The sequence below is a fragment of the Zalophus californianus genome, chromosome X (assembly GCF_009762305.2).
Source record: "Zalophus californianus isolate mZalCal1 chromosome X, mZalCal1.pri.v2, whole genome shotgun sequence".
Taxonomy (NCBI): domain Eukaryota; kingdom Metazoa; phylum Chordata; class Mammalia; order Carnivora; family Otariidae; genus Zalophus; species Zalophus californianus.
Window position 1 is genome coordinate 34098048 of NC_045612.1, and position 21092 is coordinate 34119139.

At 35.3% G+C, this 21092-nt stretch overlaps 1 protein-coding gene, 1 non-coding gene and 1 pseudogene across 7 annotated transcripts in view; 2 read left to right on the forward strand and 1 right to left on the reverse strand.

Moving 5' to 3' along the window:
* Window positions 1-21092, forward strand: part of LRCH2 (leucine rich repeats and calponin homology domain containing 2) — a 99225-nt gene that overhangs the window by 65097 nt on the left and 13036 nt on the right. For 3 of the 6 annotated variants that reach the window (XM_027609514.1, XM_027609516.1, XM_027609517.1), the window contains 8 exons: window positions 1368-1416; window positions 1495-1611; window positions 9103-9147; window positions 11206-11256; window positions 14875-14932; window positions 15696-15808; window positions 15989-16126; window positions 16280-16357. In XM_027609514.1, the coding sequence (XP_027465315.1) occupies window positions 1368-1416; window positions 1495-1611; window positions 9103-9147; window positions 11206-11256; window positions 14875-14932; window positions 15696-15808; window positions 15989-16126; window positions 16280-16357 (649 nt within the window). Of the gene's footprint in view, window positions 1-1367; window positions 1417-1494; window positions 1612-9102; window positions 9148-11205; window positions 11257-14874; window positions 14933-15123; window positions 15313-15695; window positions 15809-15988; window positions 16127-16279; window positions 16358-21092 lie in introns of those variants that run through there. The other 3 variants (XM_027609515.1, XM_027609519.1, XM_027609520.1) reach the window with 3 other exon arrangements.
* LOC113931182 lies at window positions 7508-7794 on the reverse strand (annotated as a pseudogene).
* LOC113931679 lies at window positions 11597-11725 on the forward strand. Its single transcript, XR_003522831.1, has one exon. It is a non-coding gene; the product is annotated as a small nucleolar RNA SNORA35 (small nucleolar RNA).

The window sequence follows — 21092 nt, forward strand, 5'->3', positions numbered from 1 at the left end:
GTTGTTATATGTGTGGTCCTGTACTTGTCTCCCACTGGAAAATCTATAAATTCTGGATCTAGTAGTATTTAATTACTTTAATAGAATATATGCAATTATGTAACTTTTCTTTATCATTCATTCTTCCAAATTAACTTTGAAATTCTTTTATCAAATATTTAATACAAACCCAAAAATACTTTCTGGTTTTTTTATTATAGTTTACTTCAGCTGTCAATTAATTTGAAGAAGTTATACCTATAATATTTAGTCTTTCTAAGAATTTTCCAGTTATTCAGTTTTCTTACTAGACATTGGTAGTTTTGTTTTTGTTTTTGTTTTTAAGAGAGAGCATGAACGGGAACGGGGAACAGGGTTGGGGGCAGGGGGAGAGAGAGAATACCAAGCAGGCTCGATCTCATACCCCCAAGATCATGACCTGAGCTGAAATCAAGTGTCGGATGCTTAACTGATCATGCCACTCAGGTGCCCCAACATGGGTAGTTTTTTCATGTAGGTTTTATGCATGTCTAAGTTAAGTTTGTTCCTAGTATTTTTGCTTTTCCTTTCTTTTATGAATGAATTTTTTTCCTAATATATTTTATAGCTCATTATAATTGATACGTGAGAAAGCTATTCACTTTTGTATATTTTTTATAACTGGTAACCTTCTTTTAATAATAATAGATTTATCCCCCTAAGATAATCATGTCTTCCATAAATTTTGAAAATTTCTTTCTTTCTAATTTTTGAATGTTCTTTTCTTACTGCACAATAGCGAAGTTCTACAGCAGTGTTGAATAATGACCGCTCTAGTGGGCATTTTGTCTGTGTATTTTTTCTAAAGGAACTTCTTACCTAATGACAACATGTGCGGTCTACTTTCCTGACAAAATTAGATGAAAAGAATTTCTACCGTAGCCCCTGTGTGTCAGAATGAAGGGTTAGAGGTTCATAATTTGTAATTCAATAGTCAAAGAATTACTCCCCTAATTTCTTTGGCATTTAAACAAAATAAATTTGTATAAAATTATTAGTTTTTTGTTTGTTTTTTGTAATGATTTAATGTAATAAACATTCTGTTTTTTCACTGTATGTCTAGGTATTACATTTCTTTTGGCCTCTGAAAAGTCCTTAAAGTAGTCCTTTGCATAGGATGATATTAAATAAACTCATTTTGATGTTTTTTTTAAAGGAATAGAAGTGATTGGGAACTTATATATGTTTTTGTCGACTTTAAGTTTTATGTTATTAGTTCAAACCATAGACATGGGTAAATTCTTTAGATTTCTGGTTAAAAAAAAAGAGACAACTTTATATTGTTCATAATAAATTCCTAAGGGTAATTCTAAATTTTTTAACATATTAAGGCATCTTTAATTTTGTAGTGTCTCAGCAGATGAAGTTAATTCACCGTTATCACCCCTCACATGGCAGGTAAGAGGAAAATGAATTTCTGTTATATCTAATATTTTGTTCTCATTTATTTAGTTAAAAGAAATTGTCTCATTACAGCCCTTAGAAAATCAGAAGGATCAAATAGATGAACAGCAGTGGCCAGAATCTCAACCTATAATCTGGCAGAGTGAAGAAAGGAGGCGGAGCAAACAGATTAGAAAAGAATATTTCAAGGTACTTTATTAAATTGCAAATTTTACTTTGTAATTATTAGTTTTGATTTTATAAGTTTTGTGTTAATTACATAGACTATAACTAGTCACGTATAGTAAACGTGTTATTTTATCTTGGTTTCCCACATGCATGGGGATAGATAATATGATCTAGTTAAATATATAAAATTTCAGTAATTTAGGATAATTAAGAATGAGATTGTAGATCAATGTGAATTGTGATTTACCAGATACTTGACATGAAAGATGAATGTTTGCTATACTGCTAGTTGTAGCAATATGTAGTTATGTTTTAAAAGAATTGCCTAGAAAAGGTCTTTCAGTAGTATATAGTATAGTATTTATCTTCTTGCTCACATAATCTGGCTAATATGTCAGTACCTTTTTTACTTAGTTTCGGAGGCTTATCTGAAAAACACTACTATCCAAAATCAGTCTTGGCAACTGAGAAATAATAAATGAAGAGATCCATATACACAGACATACACACAAACACTTTCAATAAATATACAGAATAACAACAGTGCCATTAATAATTTACCATGGAACACAAAGAAATCTTGTGGCTCAGTCATTTACATGTGTTAGGATAAAGTTGCACAAAAGCTCCGTATGTTTCTTAACACCACAAAGCTAACAGGGCTAGTAGTATAGTAGTATAGTAGTATATAGTTCGCATGTATTTGCAATTAGCATTTAACTTTCTGTCTAAATAAGTGCTATTTACATGGCTCTAAAAATGCTTAAAAGTGTTTCTCCCCCATTTTTTCTTCTTGCATCCTTAGATTTCTTAAGATGATCTTTTATCTTAGTTAAAAACTTAGACTATTTGAATTATCTCAAATTTCTGGTTTAACAGGTTTTTAATGAAATTTTACTGTGTATACCTTTGTAAATATTGTAATATTATTCATTTGTGTTTAAAGTCTGCTATGTTTGTAGATACCAGTGGGATTAGCATAATCTTGAGTACTAGTCAGAATCCATTATTGGAATTCCTGACTCAGATGAACAGTGCAGACAAGCTTCCTACCCCATGAATACCAAATTCTGTTGTTTTTGTGCACCTTTCTGTTTCCCAAAGCCTAATTTTTATCTAATAATAATAATTTTATGTAAATACATGGTTCTGTGCTAAATTATAGGTAGTTTGAAGTTTATATCACTAACGGATAAGATTATATTTCATGGTTTTCTCTGAGTGAAGTGGTTATCTGTACACATTGATCTGTTTTCCTTATATGGGAATATAACATATTTGGAAGTAGTATCATACGACCAAAACAAGAATGATATGTGTCATAGCAAGTTGTGATAAGTTTCATCCTTCTACAAGTAATTACTGAATCCTTTTATTGAGCTTCATGTTACCTGGTCAATATGAGAGATAATGAAGAAATAAAAGACAGGGAAAAATAACAAGGACATTCTAAGCAGAACCCTGGTCAGTAATGGTGAATGTCTGTTTATCCCAAGTCTTTACAGATCTGCAGTTATATTTACATACTGACATTTATTTCAGAATCTCCTCTTTCAGTTTATAGGACCTTGAACAAAGGCACTCAGTAAAATTTGTTAGTAGATAAAACCTGATGAATGAGTGATGATGTGGGGGAAATTTTAGTTTTTCTAATGGAAGAGATTTTGATATTTATTTGATCTACTAGTAAAGTAAAAGCATCTAAATTCTGACAGTTTATCAAAACACTTGCATAGCACTTACTAAGTGCCAGGTACTGTTCTAAGTACAAATATCAACTCGTTTAATATTCATAACAACCCTATGAAGTAGGTACAATTATCATTCCTATTTTACAGGTGGGGAAATTAAGGCACAGAGAGGCTAAGTAATATGCTTCATGTCACTTAGCTAATAAGAAGCTGAGTCAAGATTTGAACCCAGAGCCTATGCTAAACTGCCTGTTTATCTACTGTGGATAGCTTAATATCAAATGAAAACTTTCAAATCAATAGTTGTATTGTTTATAAAAATACTTTACAGTAACCCAAGTGAACTTCTCAATAAAGTCTTAATAGAAGCCTCAGTGAGCCTTTAAAAAAATAGTTCTTTGATTTAGTAGCGTCATTTGTTAAATATTTTATTTTTTAAGGCTTAAACATACATCCTATAATATTTCTGTTTTATAAGCCGCTAAGAGATCAATTGAGGTAGTCTTTGAAATGTCCATTACGTTATTATCATTCAACATTGTTAATTTCTTCCATGCTTTTAATAAAGTGGGTGCAAAATTAAGCTTTAGTCATTGGGAAATAGTTTAAGGAGATATGTAGTTCTCTTCAATAGTCAGAAGATGTCAGTGTTAGGACACTGAAAAGAATTGGATGTCAACAGTTTTTTTCCTAAGATGTAAAAAAAAGATATAAACCTGAGATACTACTTCTAAGTTAAAACCATTACTCAGAGTCGCCAGTATTTTCTTGCTTAAGATGTCATTGATACCTGTGAAGTGTCTTTATTTCAAAAATAAAATTTCTCTTACTTAATCACCCATCTCCCAAGAATCAAAAGCGTTATTCATAGGATATATTACTGAACTTACTCTGGATTTATAGTTGATTAAATATGGAAAAATATACTACTTGAGAGATTTATATGCAAATATCACCAAGCTCACTCAGTAATAGCCCCGTTAGCTTTGTGGTGTTAAGAAACATACGGAGCTTTTGTGCAACTTTATCCTAACACCTGTAAATGACTGAGCCACAAGATTTCTTTGTGTTCCATGGTAAATTATTAATGGCATTGTTGTTATTCTGTATATTTGTTGAAAGTGTGTGTATGTCTGTGTATGTGGATCTCTTCATTTATTATTTCTCAGTTGCCAAGACTGATTTTGGATAGTAGTGTTTTTCAGATAAGCCTCTGAAACTAAGTAAAAAAGGTATTGACATATTAGCCAGAATATGTGAGCAAGAAGATAAATTGGGTCAGATTATATGAGTAAGTAAATCACTGTAGGAGAGTTACACCAACTCTTCTAGACTCCCAGACCACTCTTGTATAGATTACTACTCTACTAAATAAAACAATGTCCTCATTGCCAAAATAAAGTCACTGCATTTTTCAAAGCAAAGGTATTTCAGGAAATACATTACTTTATTAAAAATCTTTTACAGAAAGGCAAATGTATTTTACATTTTACAGAAAGGTATTAATGCTTTTAATAAGATACACAACAAAATATGAACATCTAATTTTTTGATAAATTATGTTTAATATAAATGAGTAGCTTTAATTTCTTCTAAAAATAATAATACATGGCTTTCTAAATGCACTTGATTGATTTCTAAACAAGAAAGTTAAAAAGCATTAGAATAACTATACAATATTAGTTTTAAGGATTATTTGATTTATTGAAATGCCATATATGTCTTCGAATGTATCTTATTAGTGTTATGATAAAACATTATAATGACCCTTAAAATACATATCTGATTTCATAAATACAGTATATCCTCATTTAAAGGCTAATGCCAAGGAAAATATTTTTATGTATTTTCTCTGATCATGCTTAATTTTGTACTGGAATAGGGAAACCAACTGGGTTTGTGAAATAACCTGATTTGTTTTGTTCTCAGTTCTCAACACCTTTTTTGTTTCTCTGGTTTGTAAATGGGTCTTTACTATATTATTTGAATTTGATATAATAAACTTCAGTTATTCAGACTAATACTAATTGAGGAAAGCTGAATTGATTCAGTAAAAGTTGGACTTACAGAACATTCTCAAACCTATGCATATATTAGGTTTTGGGTGTTAGGACCTTTAAATCTGTGCAGTAATGCAAACTGAGGTGTACCTTTCTAGGTTTTCATATGTAATGAATATTTTTAATTAGAAGTGTAGTTGAGTAATAGTAATACAAGTCTCATTACCTGTGTTCTTGACCTCATTACACTCTTTCTTTCCTTTATCAGTTATTCACTCACTCTTCTACATCGTTTCCATTTCTTTACTTGCCCTCTGATACATGGGCTCAGACCTCTGCACTTTTCCCCAAGTCCCCTTGCAGCTGTTGCCTTGTCTCTTTTCTTTTAGGGCCAGACTTACCATTTCTATATGTCCAGTTTCTGATCACTCCTTAATAGTCTGGCTTCCGCTTTCATTTCTCCATTGAAATAGCTCCTTACCTAGAGAACATGTACCTAAGAATTTGACAGCGGTGGCCACCACATTGGTCTTCATGAAACTCCTTTCTTGGTTTCTATCTCATTTTTCTTCCTTGGTTCTTCTGTTTTCTTTTGGATGTTCTTTCACTTCTCTTCTGACTTTGCTTCTGCTTGTTCTTAGGGGCTCATCCTCTTTTCATTACCCTAAAAACTCTCTCTGAAACTTTTATGACTTTGACTTTATGACTGTGACTTTTATGATGTCTCATATTCTGGCGGGTCTAAATTTACATCCTATAGCTTTTTTCCTGGTCTTCAGACTTGTGTTTCTAATTGTCTGGGTGCCCTGCATGTATTTCAAGTTTGATATGTCTCTGAGCCCTCCTGCCCTTCTGCCCCATGGAACTTGCTCCTCCTCTCTATTCTTTTTTTTTTTTTTTAAAGATTTTATTTATTTATTTGAGAGAAAGAGAATGAGAGATAGCACGAGAGGGAAGAGGGTCAGAGGGAGAAGCAGACTCCCCGCCGAGCAGGGAGCCTGATGTGGGACTCGATCCCGGGACTCCAGGATCATGACCTGGGCCGAAAGCAGTCGCTTAACCAACTGAGCCACCCAGGCTCCCTCCTCTCTATTCTTTATTCGAGTTAATAGTAGCAGTGTGTGTCTGGTGGTCTGTGCTCTATACCTCAGTCCTCCTGGATCTTTCCCTCTCTCATTCCTCTCACCTGATTGATCACCAGGATGTTAATTATATGTCCTTTCTCCAATTCATCATTTCTTCTCCATCTCTACTGCCCTTGCTTTTGTTGGAACCCTCATTCTTTCTTGTCTAGGCAATTGTAATAACTTGTTAATTTGCCCCCCTTTCTGTAGTTTCATAGTCCTTAGAGAAATCCCTGGCTTAAATTTGTTTCTTGGCTATTATCAGTAACACCAAGTTTGGGCTTTTAAAAAACTTAAGACGCCATGCTCACCTACTTCTCGAAGTTTTATTACCTGCCACAATTCACTCTCCTCTCTAGCCATATGGCTATTACTTTTTAGATTTATTTATTTATTTTTAGAGAGCTAGAGAGAGAGCATGGGTGGGGAGGGGCAGAGGGAGAGGGAGAGAGAAATCTCAAGCAGACTTCCCGCTGAGTGTGGAGCTCGATGGGGGCCTCGATCTCACAACCTTGAGATCATGACCCTAGCTGAAACCAGGAGTTTGACGCTTAACTGACTGTACCACCCAGGCACCCTGCCGTACTGCTACTCTTTGTTTTCTGCATAGGCTGAGCTTTTTTATTCCTTTGTGCCTTCCTTCTTCTGAGAATGCCCACTAGCCCTTTTTATTCCTGGCAAACTTATACTAATCATTCAGGATTTAGAGATGGTAGTATAGCATAGTGGTCAAGAGCCTTGGCTTCTAGGATCAAACCACTTTGGTTCCAGTTTTTAACTTGGATATTGACTGTGTGACTTTGACAAATCATGTAACCTTGCTGAGCTTAATTTTTTTTCTATCCTCAAATGACTCTAACAGTATCTTCTTTTACAGGATTCTTATAACTACTGAATTACGTGATAATGTGAAGTGGTTATGAGAATAGCACTTGCCACAAAGGATACATTTAATAAATATTAGCTTATTATTCACTCCAATGTCATTCTTTTGTTTTGGTTTTTGTTTTTGTACCAGTCATCTTTTATCAGGTATTAATTCTCAGTTAAAATAGGAAAGTATTCAGCAAATATCAGGGATGCCTGACAAAGAAGGTCATGGTCAGGAATGCAGACTGCGCCCTCCACACTGATACATGTGTAGCTGTTTATGTTTGAGTTCCTTGAATGAAAGGGAATACTTGAAAAGCATGTAAGATGCCAGCAACATAGAAACCCCAATGATGTTTCCTTTCTTCACATTGACATACTTGTAATACTGGTAGTAACCTCTTTGAAACACTCCAACCGTGCCTTTAGGGGTGAGATCCTGCAACAGTATTCAACTTGGCAGCTCCTCTGTTTTGACGTCCATGAGTTTTTCTCCTTTACTGTTATGACTGATGCCATCTTCAGGTCTTAGGGTCTGCTGTGCAAATGTCACTCTTTTGTTGAAGTAGAGTAGAACCAAGAACACATACTGTCAGCAAGCATCATGCCTAGGGGTGGCAAGTAGGTTTTTTCACACAGGCCAACTCCATTCAGTGGCTATCTGGAACACTGGGTTGCAAACATATTGAGAAAATGTCTGGGATCAGCTGGAAAGAGCACCCTGGTAGATTAGTGATAGTTGTCATAAATCACTGGAGAGACAATGAAGGAATTTAGATCTGGTATTTGTAATCCCTAATACTGCTTGCCTCCCAACCTGTGGTTGAGCTATCACGTAGATTATCTAGTTTTCCAAGAGTTATGGAATATAAAGCTGCATAAGTAAAGGGGGCCATTAAATAGAACTTTGAATGCCAGGTAAAGAAATTTGAACATAATTTGAAAGTAGGTGTTTCAGTAGGGGAGTCATGAGTTAAAAGTAGTGTTTGGAGTGTTTAAATCTGCCACTAATTTGCAGGATTATTTGTAGTGAGGAGGATTTAGAAATAAGAACCCTAGAGGACTTTAAAATAAGAACTCTGATGGTTGTCACACTGTATTTCTTTAATTCTTGATTCTAAAAACAAGCACTTTTCCACATACTAGCATTTTTTATTTTAAGCATATGACCTTGTGCCTCAGCATAAAATACAGATAATAGTATTTACTTTAGCATTGTTAGGACGATTAAATGGGTTGATACATGTAACACACATTCGTCAGTGCCTGGTATCTAGTAAACACTTATATAAATAGTAGCTATTATCACTATTACTGTTATTGTATAGTCAATATATATACCTAACATAATGGTTTTTCTTACCTGAAATCACTAGGTTTCTTAACAATAGATGGCATTTTTGAATGGTGAGATTACCAACTAGGTGTGAGGTAATGGGGGCCTAGGATAAGTTGGTGGTTGTAAGAATTCAGAAGTAAGTCTGAGAGACTATACAGAAAGAATTGACGATGATGTTTTGGATATAGTGGATTAAGAAAAACGGAGAGCTTAAGACAACTTTCAGATAGAAAACCTGAATGAATGGGAAGTGGATTGGCTCAGGAAGGAAATGTTAATAGGTATATAGAATGATGCCTTGCACATGAAATCACTGTATGTGTTAGCTATTAGTAAGTGGTAGGACCGTTTAAACTGGTTATATAATTAAAGTTAGTATCAGATAATTTAATAAAGGTACCAAAATATGAATAAACCTCACATAATTTACTGGTAGAGAACTCATATGTACAAAGAAAAATAAAGTGTATGTTTTAAATATTTTTCAGTATAAATCATCAAGGAAGAGTTCAAGTGGCAATGAAAACGATGAGGTGAGAAAAGAGGGTAATAGTAGCAATTATTTAAAATGTTTACTTTTCATATGTAGTTGGCTCAAAGTAAAATGTAATACTTCTGTCAGTTCCTTGGTTAGTGATTTAATGCATGGGTTTTTTCCAGTAATAAAAACTGAGTATCATCATACAATTATTAATTTAATAATGTAATTTCCATATATCCTTTATTTTGAACAGAATTTCTAATAGTTCAGTTTTAGAATTTTATTAACATTTGTCTTTTACATTTTCTCATCTTCTGTCTTCCTGAATCAACCTCGTGGTCGGTCAGTTGAGATTCTTTTAGAATTTATTAATCTTTTTCTACTAATTTTGTGTACTGTTTTAACATTTAAAATTAAAAATTGCTAATTTGCACATTATAAATTTTTCTATCTCGCCATTTTAAATTATGCATCAGCTTAACATTTTTAAATGATACTGTGTCATCACCATAAATACTTAAGCTTTGTGTATTTTTGATTGGAGGGATTGGTAGTTAATTTGATGTTGAGTACTTGACTTTAATTTTAGGAAATGGAATCATACAGAAAATGTTTGCTGAACCCTGAGCTAGAGGTGCAGCTTGGCTGTTGTTCCTGTCCCTTTGTATTTTATATCCACTTTGGTCCAGCCTGCCTTAATGTCTAATCAGTCACCAAAGACCTACTTTTTCTTTCTGACACTGAAATATTTTGAATACATTCCCCACCTGCATTTCTGTTTTTTCTGCCCTGGCACAGGCCCTTAGCATTTTTTGCCTGTACCACCACAATAGCATCCTTGCTCTTTTCCCTTTTTCCAGTCCATTTTCCTCCCTGCAGCCACAATGATTGCTCCAAAGAACACAAAAATGGGCTCAGGTCATCCCCTTGCTTAGAAAGCTTCACTGTGTCCCTGTCACTTAGAAGGTAAATTCTCGGTCCTTCCTGATCAGGCCTCCGCTTAGCACATCAGCCTCAGCTCATGATCTGTCCTGCTTTCTCTTTCTTTCACTGTACTCTCCAGCAATATGGACTGCTCAAAGGTTTTCTTTCACTTTTGCTTCTTTGCCTTTGTCCTTGTCCTTTCGGACATCTTGGAATGTTGTTCCCTTCCTTCTCTTTCTGGTAAACACTCAGTTTTTTACTTTCTCAGGAAATTTGCCTTTCTCCACCACCCCAAGTGCCCCTTACCTGTGCCTCATAATATGCCATGCCTTTCTCCACCACCCCAAGTGCCCCTTACCTGTGCCTCATAATATGCCATGAGAAGGTTGTATTACCGGTACAAATGAATCTCTTTTCCCCATAGACTGAGAGATCCTTGAGTGGATGGTATTTTACTAAATTTTAATATTCCCACTGTCTAGCACTGTGTCTGACATACAGTAGGCAGCCCATGATCTTTTCTTGAATGATGAATAAATGTCTTATGTGGTATGCATATTCAGGGTTAAATGTGAAGTTTTTTGTATTTGTTGGTAGTAGTCATTCAAAAAACATGGACCATTTAATACTATTTTATGCAGTTAAGTTCTTTGTAATTACTTTTAAGCCTATATTAGATACACATAATTTTCCACATAAAACGTTCTTACTTGGGGTGATGGAAATTTTGTATGCCTCAATGTACCTCTCTCAGATTGTAGCATCTTGTTGGCATTTCCCATCAGTAATTAATCCTAAATATGGATCTCTTCTAAGAAATATGGAAAGATTTTTTTCATTTTTGTTATTTAAAGGAAATAGATTTATAGAAATATTTGATGTGAATAGATAGTGCTTCTGATACCTTACAGTGCTTATGACTCAATCACCTGGGGATCCTATTGAAATATAGAGTCTGGTTCAGCAGATCTAGGATGGCCTGAGATTCTGCATTTCTCACAAGCTCCAAGGGGGAGGTTCATGCTGTTAGTTCACAGACCACACTTTGAGTGGCAAGGTGGTTGATGGTATTTTCTAGATTCTTCCTTTAGCACTTGATCAAAATAATTTTCAGTTTTTCTTTTATATGTCTAAATCATCATTTGTATTTAATTTCATCTTTCATCTTTTTATTTTTTTATTTTAGCAAGACATTGATAATGCTAATATGTCACCACAATCTCCAGTATCATCTGAGGTACCAGTTCTGTTTTTATATGTGTTTACATAGGTTTCTTCCTTGTCTCTTCTCTCTAGTCTCATCATTCTTTTTCTTTCAAACAATATAATTTATTCACCCACTTTAAAAAATCCACAGTAAGTTAATTTGTACAAACCTAGCCTATAAAAAATTCTAAGAACACCATCTTTTGTACAAATATTCATAATAACAATATCACCTGGATTACTTATTGGAAAATGCCTATAGAGCATAGACAAGACTTCATTTTATAGAATTCTTATGTTTTATAATTCATCTATATTTTGAAATAAATGATAAGAATAGCTTTGCAATTTTAAATTTGAAAGAAGTACTTCAGCATTGTGCAATGGCCTTTGGTTTTTCTCGTAACCAATTAGGTCTGAAAGCAATGCAAGAGAAACTTCCTTTTTCCACGAGAAACTTCCCTGTGGTGGGTTGTTCCTATCGACAGGAGGGTACACATTTCCTGGTATCTTAGACCTAAGGGGGAGCATGGGGAGAAAGGGTGGATGAGAGTTAGCATTTGTGAGATCTCACCCAGATATTCTGGTGGCTTGAATGATTGAGTCTTCTAATTTGTTAGACCCGTTGCTTTACAAAAAGAGATAAATTTAAAAAATTTGAAACAGTATCTTGTTCTACTTCAGTTTACCTTATTTAGTATTCTAAAAGTGTGTTGGCATTAGTAAATAAATGATTATGTATTCACTTGGTGAATTCAGAAACTTGTCTAAATGTTTGGATCATCCATATTCATCATATAACTTTGGTTAATTACATAGATAGTATTTCATTTTACATAGGTGGTGTTAATTTTTTTTTAAAAGCCAGGATCATTTGTCTTTTGTTTTGGGTGAGTTGCATTATAAAACTTTTAAATGAATTTGGATATTAGCTTTATAAACATGTTTCTAAATGATTTATATGGCAAGTAAAATGGTTTGCATCCTTTTAGAAAGTAATTTAAATTAGGATATCTTAAAATTAGTCTTTATCACATGCTCTTGTTAATCCTTTCTTTTACTTTCAATTATAATAAGTGTAAGCATATCAGTGACTAATTCCCTAGTTGCCTTATGATTTTATGATCTGTGCTCATGGAGAGAGTATTAGTGCCGGTTATCTCAATTAAATTATATTGCTTTTTTGTTAAGATTTTATTATTATTTGTTTGTCACAGAGAGAGAGATAGAGCACAAGCTGGCGGAGCAGGAGAGGGAGAAGCAGGCTCCCTGCTGAGCAGGGAGCCTGATGTGGGACTCGATCCCGGGACCCTGGGATCATGACCCGAGCTGAAGGCAGATGCTTAACCGACTGAGCCACCCAGGCGCCCCTATATTGCTTTTATAATACATTTTGCTTACATTTGGATAAGTGAAATTTTGGGGAATTCATAACACTTTAACCAAAATAATGAAGACAAACTGTGAGCTTGTGGATGAATAGGGTGATGAGCATGGGTTTTGGTGGCTCAACTAATATTCAACTTGAACTGCATAAAACATGTTAATCAACAGAAGATTTAGAGAATCAACAAAATTCTGATTACTTCTATTTCATCTGTGAAAGAAAATGGTAAAAACAATTAGTATAGTACTATACTGTTTTTTTATTAAAATTAAAAAAAAAATTTCAAGTAGGCTCCATGCACAACGTGGGGCTTGAACTCAAGACCCTGAGATCGAGTCACATGCTCCACCGACTGAGCCAGCCAGGCACCCCTAGTGTAGTACTATACTGTTTGTTTTTTAAGTCTGCTCCATGCCCAGCATAGAACTCACTGCAGGTCCTGAACGCATGACCCTGAGATCAAGACCTGAGCTGAAATCAAGAGACAGACACTTAACTGACTGAGCCACCCACGCACTCCTAGTACTATACTGTTAACAAAGTGCTTGCCTATACACTTGAACCTAAAGTAGTCCCATGAGCTGGGTATTATCCTCATGATTCTATAGCTAAAGAGATTGGTAACCTTTCCCAAAGACCCCAGTCAATAAATGGTAGACAAGTGACTGAAGCCCAGACTCTAGCTGCTTCACAGTTATTGCAAATATTAAAAAAAGATACAGCTGAAATTATGTTTTCTTATCACTGTACAATTTCCAAAGTGCTGGGGCGCCTGGGTGGCTCAGTCGTTAAGTGTCTGCCTTCAGCTCAGGTCATGATCCCAGGGTCCTGGGACCGAGCCCTGCATCGGGCTCCCTGCTCGGCGGGAAGCCTGCTTCTCCCTCTCCCATTCCCCCTGCTTGTGTTCCCGCTCTCGCTGTGTCTCTCTCTGTCAAATAAATAAATAAAATCTTTAAAAAAAAATTTCCGAAGTGCTTTCTTTTAGTTATCTCAATCTTCACAACAAACACCCCATCTTAAATATGAAGAAATAGTCACAGAGAAATTAAATGTTTTTTTAAATTTTATTTATTTATTTGAGGTAGAGAGAGCACAAGCAGGGGGGCAGAGGGAGAGGGAGAAGCAGGATCCGCACTGTTCAGGGAGCCCAACGTGGGGCTTGATCCCAAGACCTTGATCATGACCTGAGCTGAAGGCAGATGCCTAACTGACTGAGCCACCCAGGTGCCCTGAGAAATTAAATGTTTTGCTCAAAAGTTAGCCTAAGCTTTCTAACTCCAAGCTCAGATTTTTAAAATATACTATTTCTTTTTTAAAGATTTTATTTATTTATTTGACAGAGACACAGCGAGAGAGGGAACACAAGCAGGGAGAGTGAGAGAGGGAGAAGCAGGCTTCCTGCGGAGCAGGGAGCCCGATGTGGGGCTCGATCCCAGGACCCTGAGATCATGACCTGAGCCGAAGGCAGAAGCTCAACGACTGAGCCACTCAGGCTCCCCTAAAATATACTGTTTCTTTCCACAGCACAGCACTGTGTGAAAGCACTTCGAAACAATGTATTCAAATAGAAGAGATGATAATTAATCATCTGTTAGTATCACCTGTCACCCCCTATTAGTATGAATGTGCAGATTTGCCTCATATCATCTACTAAATGTGAAGTCCATAGTAGATACTGAGTGAATGTTGCTAATTTTTTCACTGAAGCTTATTTCACTTTGTAGAGGCTTTGATCTGGTTGTTCATTCAAAAAAATAATACCTATTTATTTATTTTTTAAAGATTTTATTTATTTGTGAGGAAGAGCAAAAGAGAGTGAGAGAGATTGAGAGAGCGCACAAGCAGGGGGGAGGAACAGAGCGAGAAGCAGGCTCCCCTGCTGAGCAGGGAGCCATATGTGGGGCTCCATCCCAGGACCCTGGGATCATGGTCTGAGCTGACGGCAGACACCTAACCGACTGAGCCACCCAGGTGCCCCCAGTACCTATTTACTTTATATAATTAAGTAATTTTTATTTTTCCTTGTACTAGGGGAGAGAAGTATTTAAAAGCTTATGTAGTCAGATCAATTAGCAAATATTTGTAGACTTTTTTTGGTAGACTTTTTAAAAGTGAAATGTATCAATTTGAATTGAAATGCCGTTTGCCTTTCTGTACTCCACTAATCATGGAAACAAATACTTCTAAAATTGGAATGGATATGAATAACTACCTTGGTTATTTTGAAAGAAAAATGGTTTTATTTGTTTTCTTTTTTTTTAGGAATATGATAGAACCGATGGTTTTTCACATGGTCCTTTTGGCTTGAAGCCTAGATCAGGTAAGTATATATTCTGCAAATAAAACTTTTTGGTTATATATGAAACTAGAGTTTTCCAGCTTAAGTGGGATTGATTCCATAGTTTTAAGTACACATAGATTCTTTCCCCTCTCCTAAAAGTAATTTTCTCTTAACCTTATTTGTCTTTCCAATTCCCATTCCCCATTTCTTTCTTCCTCTTTACCTTCAAGCTCCTGAAACCTCAGCTTTTTGCCTTAGATATACTGCAGTCTTATTTCTACTCTACTGTGACTGCTATTAGAATGACCACTCTGCCAGCAGACCAAACACTGTTTGAAATTATAGCACTCCATTATATTGTGGTTTTAAAAAGGGATCTTTTCGCATTTGGCAAGCCCAAAAGAAAATGGATCCATGTTACTTGGCAAGGTATTGAATTATAGTTTTTATTCCTGAATAACTGTATTGACCTTCAAGAATAATTTCCTTTTTCTTTAAAGATAATAAAGGCTGATTTATGTTCAATAATTTTTAACCTGGATCATAAGTTTCTAATAGCATATGTTTAAATAAGAACATGTGTAGGTGGTAGAAATCGTTACACTTGTCTTCCCTGTTGCTTTCAATTGTGCAGATGAGTAGATTTCAGTTATGTTCTATAAAAATATTTAGAATGTTTTAATAAGTAATAGTGTTTTATGTAGTTTTGCACTGATTCTTTTTTTATCATGCCTCTTTTCCCACCGCTGGATGAGTCTTCCTATTAGCCTTGTGATAAGCTAGGAAATTTCTGTTTTTATAGCTTTTAGCCGCTCATCTCGCCAGGAATATGGGGCTGCAGATCCAGGATTTACAATGAGAAGAAAGATGGAACATTTACGGGAAGAACGAGAGCAAATACGACAACTTCGCAATGTGAGTTTGACCTTACAGATTTGCTTTGTAGAAATGGGTTTAACTTGGAAAATTAGCAAGATATCTGAATTTTATTTGCAAAGCTTTTTAAAATTTTGGATTATATAACGATTAGTAATATAAATATGTAGCATATATATTTACATAGAATATCTGTGATTTATACCCATTTCTTTATAGAATCTCGAGTCCAGGTTAAAAGTAATTTTGCCTGATGACATTGGAGCTGCACTGATGGATGGGGTTGTTCTTTGCCATTTAGCCAATCACATAAGGCCCCGCTCTGTAGCTAGTATTCACGTGCCATCACCAGCAGTGGTAAGTTTTGTCTAGAGTTTGTCAGTTCTCCAAAGGAAGATAGGGCTTCTTGAAACTGTCTTTAAATAATATACCTCTATAAATTTAATTTTTATATTGATATATTTCTGTATAAATATGCCTGAAAAATGCCTGTTTCCTCTTACTTTACAGCCTAAACTGAGCATGGCAAAATGTCGAAGAAATGTAGAAAATTTTCTTGATGCTTGTAAAAAGTTGGGTGTATCACAGGTAACTGTTATTTTTTTAAACAAAATGATTTAAATATTAATTTATTGTGTGCATATTGGACTTCCTCTTCACAATCGGATGAATAATGCTTTCTGAACATGAAAATGAATACCTTCCCTTGGTACATTTTACTGAGTTCCAGCTTTAACCGTAGCAGCTATCTAATGAATGTGTTTAAGCTGCTTTTAAAGTCATTTATAAAACAGCTACATATATGGAAAAATTCTGTAATCATACATATCATTGAATAAACATGACATAGTGGCCATATTAAAACTTGATCGTGATGCAATTGCTACTTTCATTTTTCCTGCTGAAAGACATTTGGACTCCTTTGTAAATCAGTGGGTAGACTCTGATTAGAAGATTGGCATTCAGTGTTAACTGCGTTTTATTTTTTAAATTTTTTAAAAAGATTTTATTTACTTGAGATAGAGTGAGGAAGAGAGCACAAGCAGGGCGGAGGGGCAGAGGGAGAGGGAGAAGCAGGCTCTCTGCTGAGTAGGGAACCCAATGCAGGGCTCAATCCCAGGACCCTGGGATCATGACCTGAGCCGAAGGTAGATGCTTAACCAACTGAGCCATCTAACTGCCCTTGTTAACTGCATTTTAAACTTTATTTAAAACGTCAAATTGGGGGACGCCTGGGTGGCTCAGTCGTTAAGCGTCTGCCTTCGGCTCAGGTTGTGATCTCAGAGTCCTGGGTTCAAGCCCCGCATTGGGCTCCCTGCTTGGTGGGAAGCCTGCTTCCCCCTTTCCGACTCCCCCTGCTTGTGTTCCCTCTCTCCCTGTGTCTCTGTCTGTCAAATAAATAAATAAGATCTTTAAAAAAAATAAAAAAAATAAAATGTCAAATTGGAAATCTTAGTAACATATGATATGTCATGGGACAAACTTTGTCTGAAATTTGTAGGAATTGGCTTATGTTTCACATAATAGTTGCAGTACTATAAAATTAACAATTAAAGCAATATTGTAAATATATAATGAAAACGAATAATTAAAATATTACCTTTTTAGAAAACATTTTAGGCCTAACATCAAGATGATTGACTGTTGAGAGGTCATGGTGTTGTTAGCAGATCACAATATAGTTATGCTTTTTTCCCTTTTTTTATTTTTAAAAATTTATTCTTATTGCGATATGATTGACACATAATGTTGTGTAACTTTGTTGTACAGTGTGTTGATTTGATACTTTATATCTTGAGTTGTGCTTGGTTAGCTCTTTTTACCTGTGTCATCATAATCTGGCCTACAGATTCCACTTTGACCTCTTTCCTCAAGTGAATAAATATAATTTATTTAGAGAGAATCAGTTGAATTACAGTATAATTTGGAAACTACATGCTGTTCTCCTCTGATTACATGTCTGTGCTTGACATGATATTTTAGTGTATTTTTTTAAAGATTTTATTCATTATTTATTTGAAAGAGAGAGAGTGAGCAGGGGGGAGGAGTAGAAGGAGAGGGAGAAGCTGGCTCCCCACTGGGCAGGGAAGGGAGCCCAATGCGGCTCCATCCCAGGACCCTGGGATCATGACCTGAGCTGAAGGCAGCCGACCAACCGACTGAGACACTCAGGCACCTCTGACATGATGTTTTAAAAATTGAATTCTTGGGGCGCCTGGGTCGCTCAGTCGTTAATCGTCTGCCTTCAGCTCAGGTCATGATCCCAGGGTCCTGGGATCGAGTCCTACATCAGGCTCCCTGCTCAGTGGGAAGCCTGCTTCTCCCCACCCCAGTTGTGTTCCCCTCTCTGTCGAATAAATAAATAAAATCTTTAAAAAAAATGAATAAAAATTGAATTTTTTTATTAAAAAGATTTTTTTAAAAGATTTTATTTATTTGTCAGAGAGAGAGAGAGCGCACAAGCAGAGGGAGAAGCAGACTCCCTGCTGAGCAGGGAGCCGGATGTTGGACACAATCCCAGGACCCTGGGATCATGACCTGAACTGAAGGCAGATGCTTAACTGAACCACCCAGGCGTCCCTAAAAAATTTGATTCTTAAACATTTTTATATTCTTTCTTTTTTGTACTTAGTCTCTTATTGAGAAAACAAAAATTAGGAAGGTTTGTTTTCTAGTTGTGATTGTATTATATACATTTTCCTGTTTTACCATTTTTAAGGTTTTTTGGGGGGCATTCTCAATAAACATTGAATGCACATTTTACAGATGAAGAAACTGAATCACAGGGAAGTTAGGGAACTTGTCCAAGGTCACACCTTTAATAACCAGTGGAGCCAAGCTGTGAATCCAGGTGGTCTAACTTCAGAACTTATCCTCTAACGTGGATATTTTCTATTTCTGTTCATTTACATGAAAGAAAAGACATTGCAACATACTCCAGATACCTTCTTGGTACAGTAGGCAAGGGTGATCAGTTAGGAAGTTCTTATGAAAACTATTCTACTTAGCATAACTCTAATCTCTCTTTAGCTTGTTTTAGGGAAGGGCTAGTGCCCCACCCAAGCTTACTGTAAGAGGGACTGTGGAAGGACAAGTTATGAACTCCCTTTTTGAAAATACTCCAGCTACTGGCAGTGAGGGAAGAGTTTAATAGTTAGCTTCAATTTGTTTCCCTGACTTAGAGTCAATTTTTCATTTAGGTTTTTTTCATTTTAAGATTTTTTAAGTTTTTATTTTTAATAGCTTTTTTGAGGTATAATTGACATATAGATAAGGTGTACAATTTGGTAAGTTTTTACATGCATATAGCATGAAATCATCAACATAGTCAAGATAATGAACTTATTCATTACCCCCAAAACTTTCCTTCTGTCCCTTTGCAATCTTTTCCAGATAACCACTAATCTGCTTTCTGTTATTATAGTTTAGTTTGCATTTTCTATCTAGAGTTGTATATAAATGGAATGATAGAATATGTATGATTATTTTCTGGCTTTTTTCACTCAGTATAATTGTTTTTAAGACTCATCAATGTTGGTGCATGTATAAATAGGTCATTCCGTTTTATTGCTGAGTAGTATTTCATTGTATGAATATACGACAGTTTGTTGGTCCATTGACCTGTTGATAGCCATTTGGATTGTTTCCAGTTTTAGGGGACCACTTGGACAAATAAGACAGCTACGAACATTTATATAGAAGTGTAGAAGTGTTCAGATATATACATTCTTTAATTTGGGGTAGATATCCAGGAGTGGAATGACTGGAACATATGGTAGGTGTGTACTTAACATTATAAGAACGTACAAAACTGTTTCCCAAAGTGGTTGTTTTATATTCCTATCACCAGTGTATGAGAGTTTTAGTTCCTCTACATTCTCAACCAGCATTTAATATAGTCAGTGTTGTTTTTTTTCTTTTTTAATTTTTGCCATTCTAATAGGTATGTATTGGTTTGTCAGTGTGGTTTTAATTTGCATTTCCTTGAAGGCTAATGATGTTGATCATCTTTTCAAGAGCTTATTTGCCATTTGTATGACTTTTATGACATGTTTAATCTTTTGTCTTTTTTAATTGGGTTGTTTTCTTGTCCTTGAGTTTGAGAATTTCTCTACAAAGAATGGACAAAGTCCTTTATCAAATGTGTGAATTACAAATATTATAGCATAAGTCTTTGGTTTGTCTTTTCATTCTCATTATAGTATCTTTCAAACAGCAAAAGTTTTATATTTTTTGAAGTAAAATTTATCATTTAAAAAATTCTGCTTTTGGTTTCAAACCAAAGAAATCCTTGCATAACTCAAGGTCACAAAAATTTTCTCCTGTGTTTATTTCTAGAAGTTTTATAATATATATTTTTTAAGATTTTATTTATTTGAGAGAGAGACAGCATGAGTGGGGAGGAGAGGGAGAAGTAGGCCTTCCGCAAGTAGGGAGCCTGATGTGGGGTTCGATCCCAGGACCTCCGAATCATGACCTGAGCCAAAGGCAGACACTTCACTGACTGAGCCACCCGAGCGCCTCTAGAAGTTTTATAATCTTAAGTTTTACATTTAGGTCTATGATCAAATTTTAGTTAATGTTTGTATATGTTGAAAAATATGGATGGAAGTCCTCTTGTTTTTAGACCTGAGATTGGGCACACTCGATTTTTTTTTTAACATTATTACTGAAATATAATTAACATACTGTAAAGTTCACAGATTTAAAGTATATAGTTCAGTGGTTTGTAGTTTAGTCACAGAGTTGGGCAACAGTCACAACAATCTAACTTTAGAATATTCTTTTTCTTCCAAGTTTTTATTTAAATTCCGTTCAGTTAACATACAGTGTAATATTAGTTGCAGGTGTAGGATTTAGTGATTCATCACTTATGTACAACACCCAGTGCTTATTACAACATGTGCCCTCCTTAATACCCATCCCCCTGTCCACCTCCTCTCCAGCAACCCTTAGTGTGTTCTCTATAGTTAAGAGTCTGTTTTATGTTTTGTCTCTCTTTTTTTCCCCTTTGTCCATCTGTTATGTTTTTTAAATTCCATATATGAGCGAAATCATATGGTATTTGTCTTTCTATGACTGACATTTTGCTTACCATAATACTCCCTAGCTCCATCTCTGTCCTTGCAAATGGCAAGATTTCTTTCTTTTTTATGGCTGAGTAATATTCCATTGTATATGCCACTTTTTAATCCATTCATCAGTGGATGGACATTTGGGCTCTGTCCGTAATTTGGCTATTGCTGATAATGCTGCTGTGAACATCGGGGTGTATGTATCCCTTCAAATCAGTATTTTTGTATCCTTTGGGTAAATACCTAGT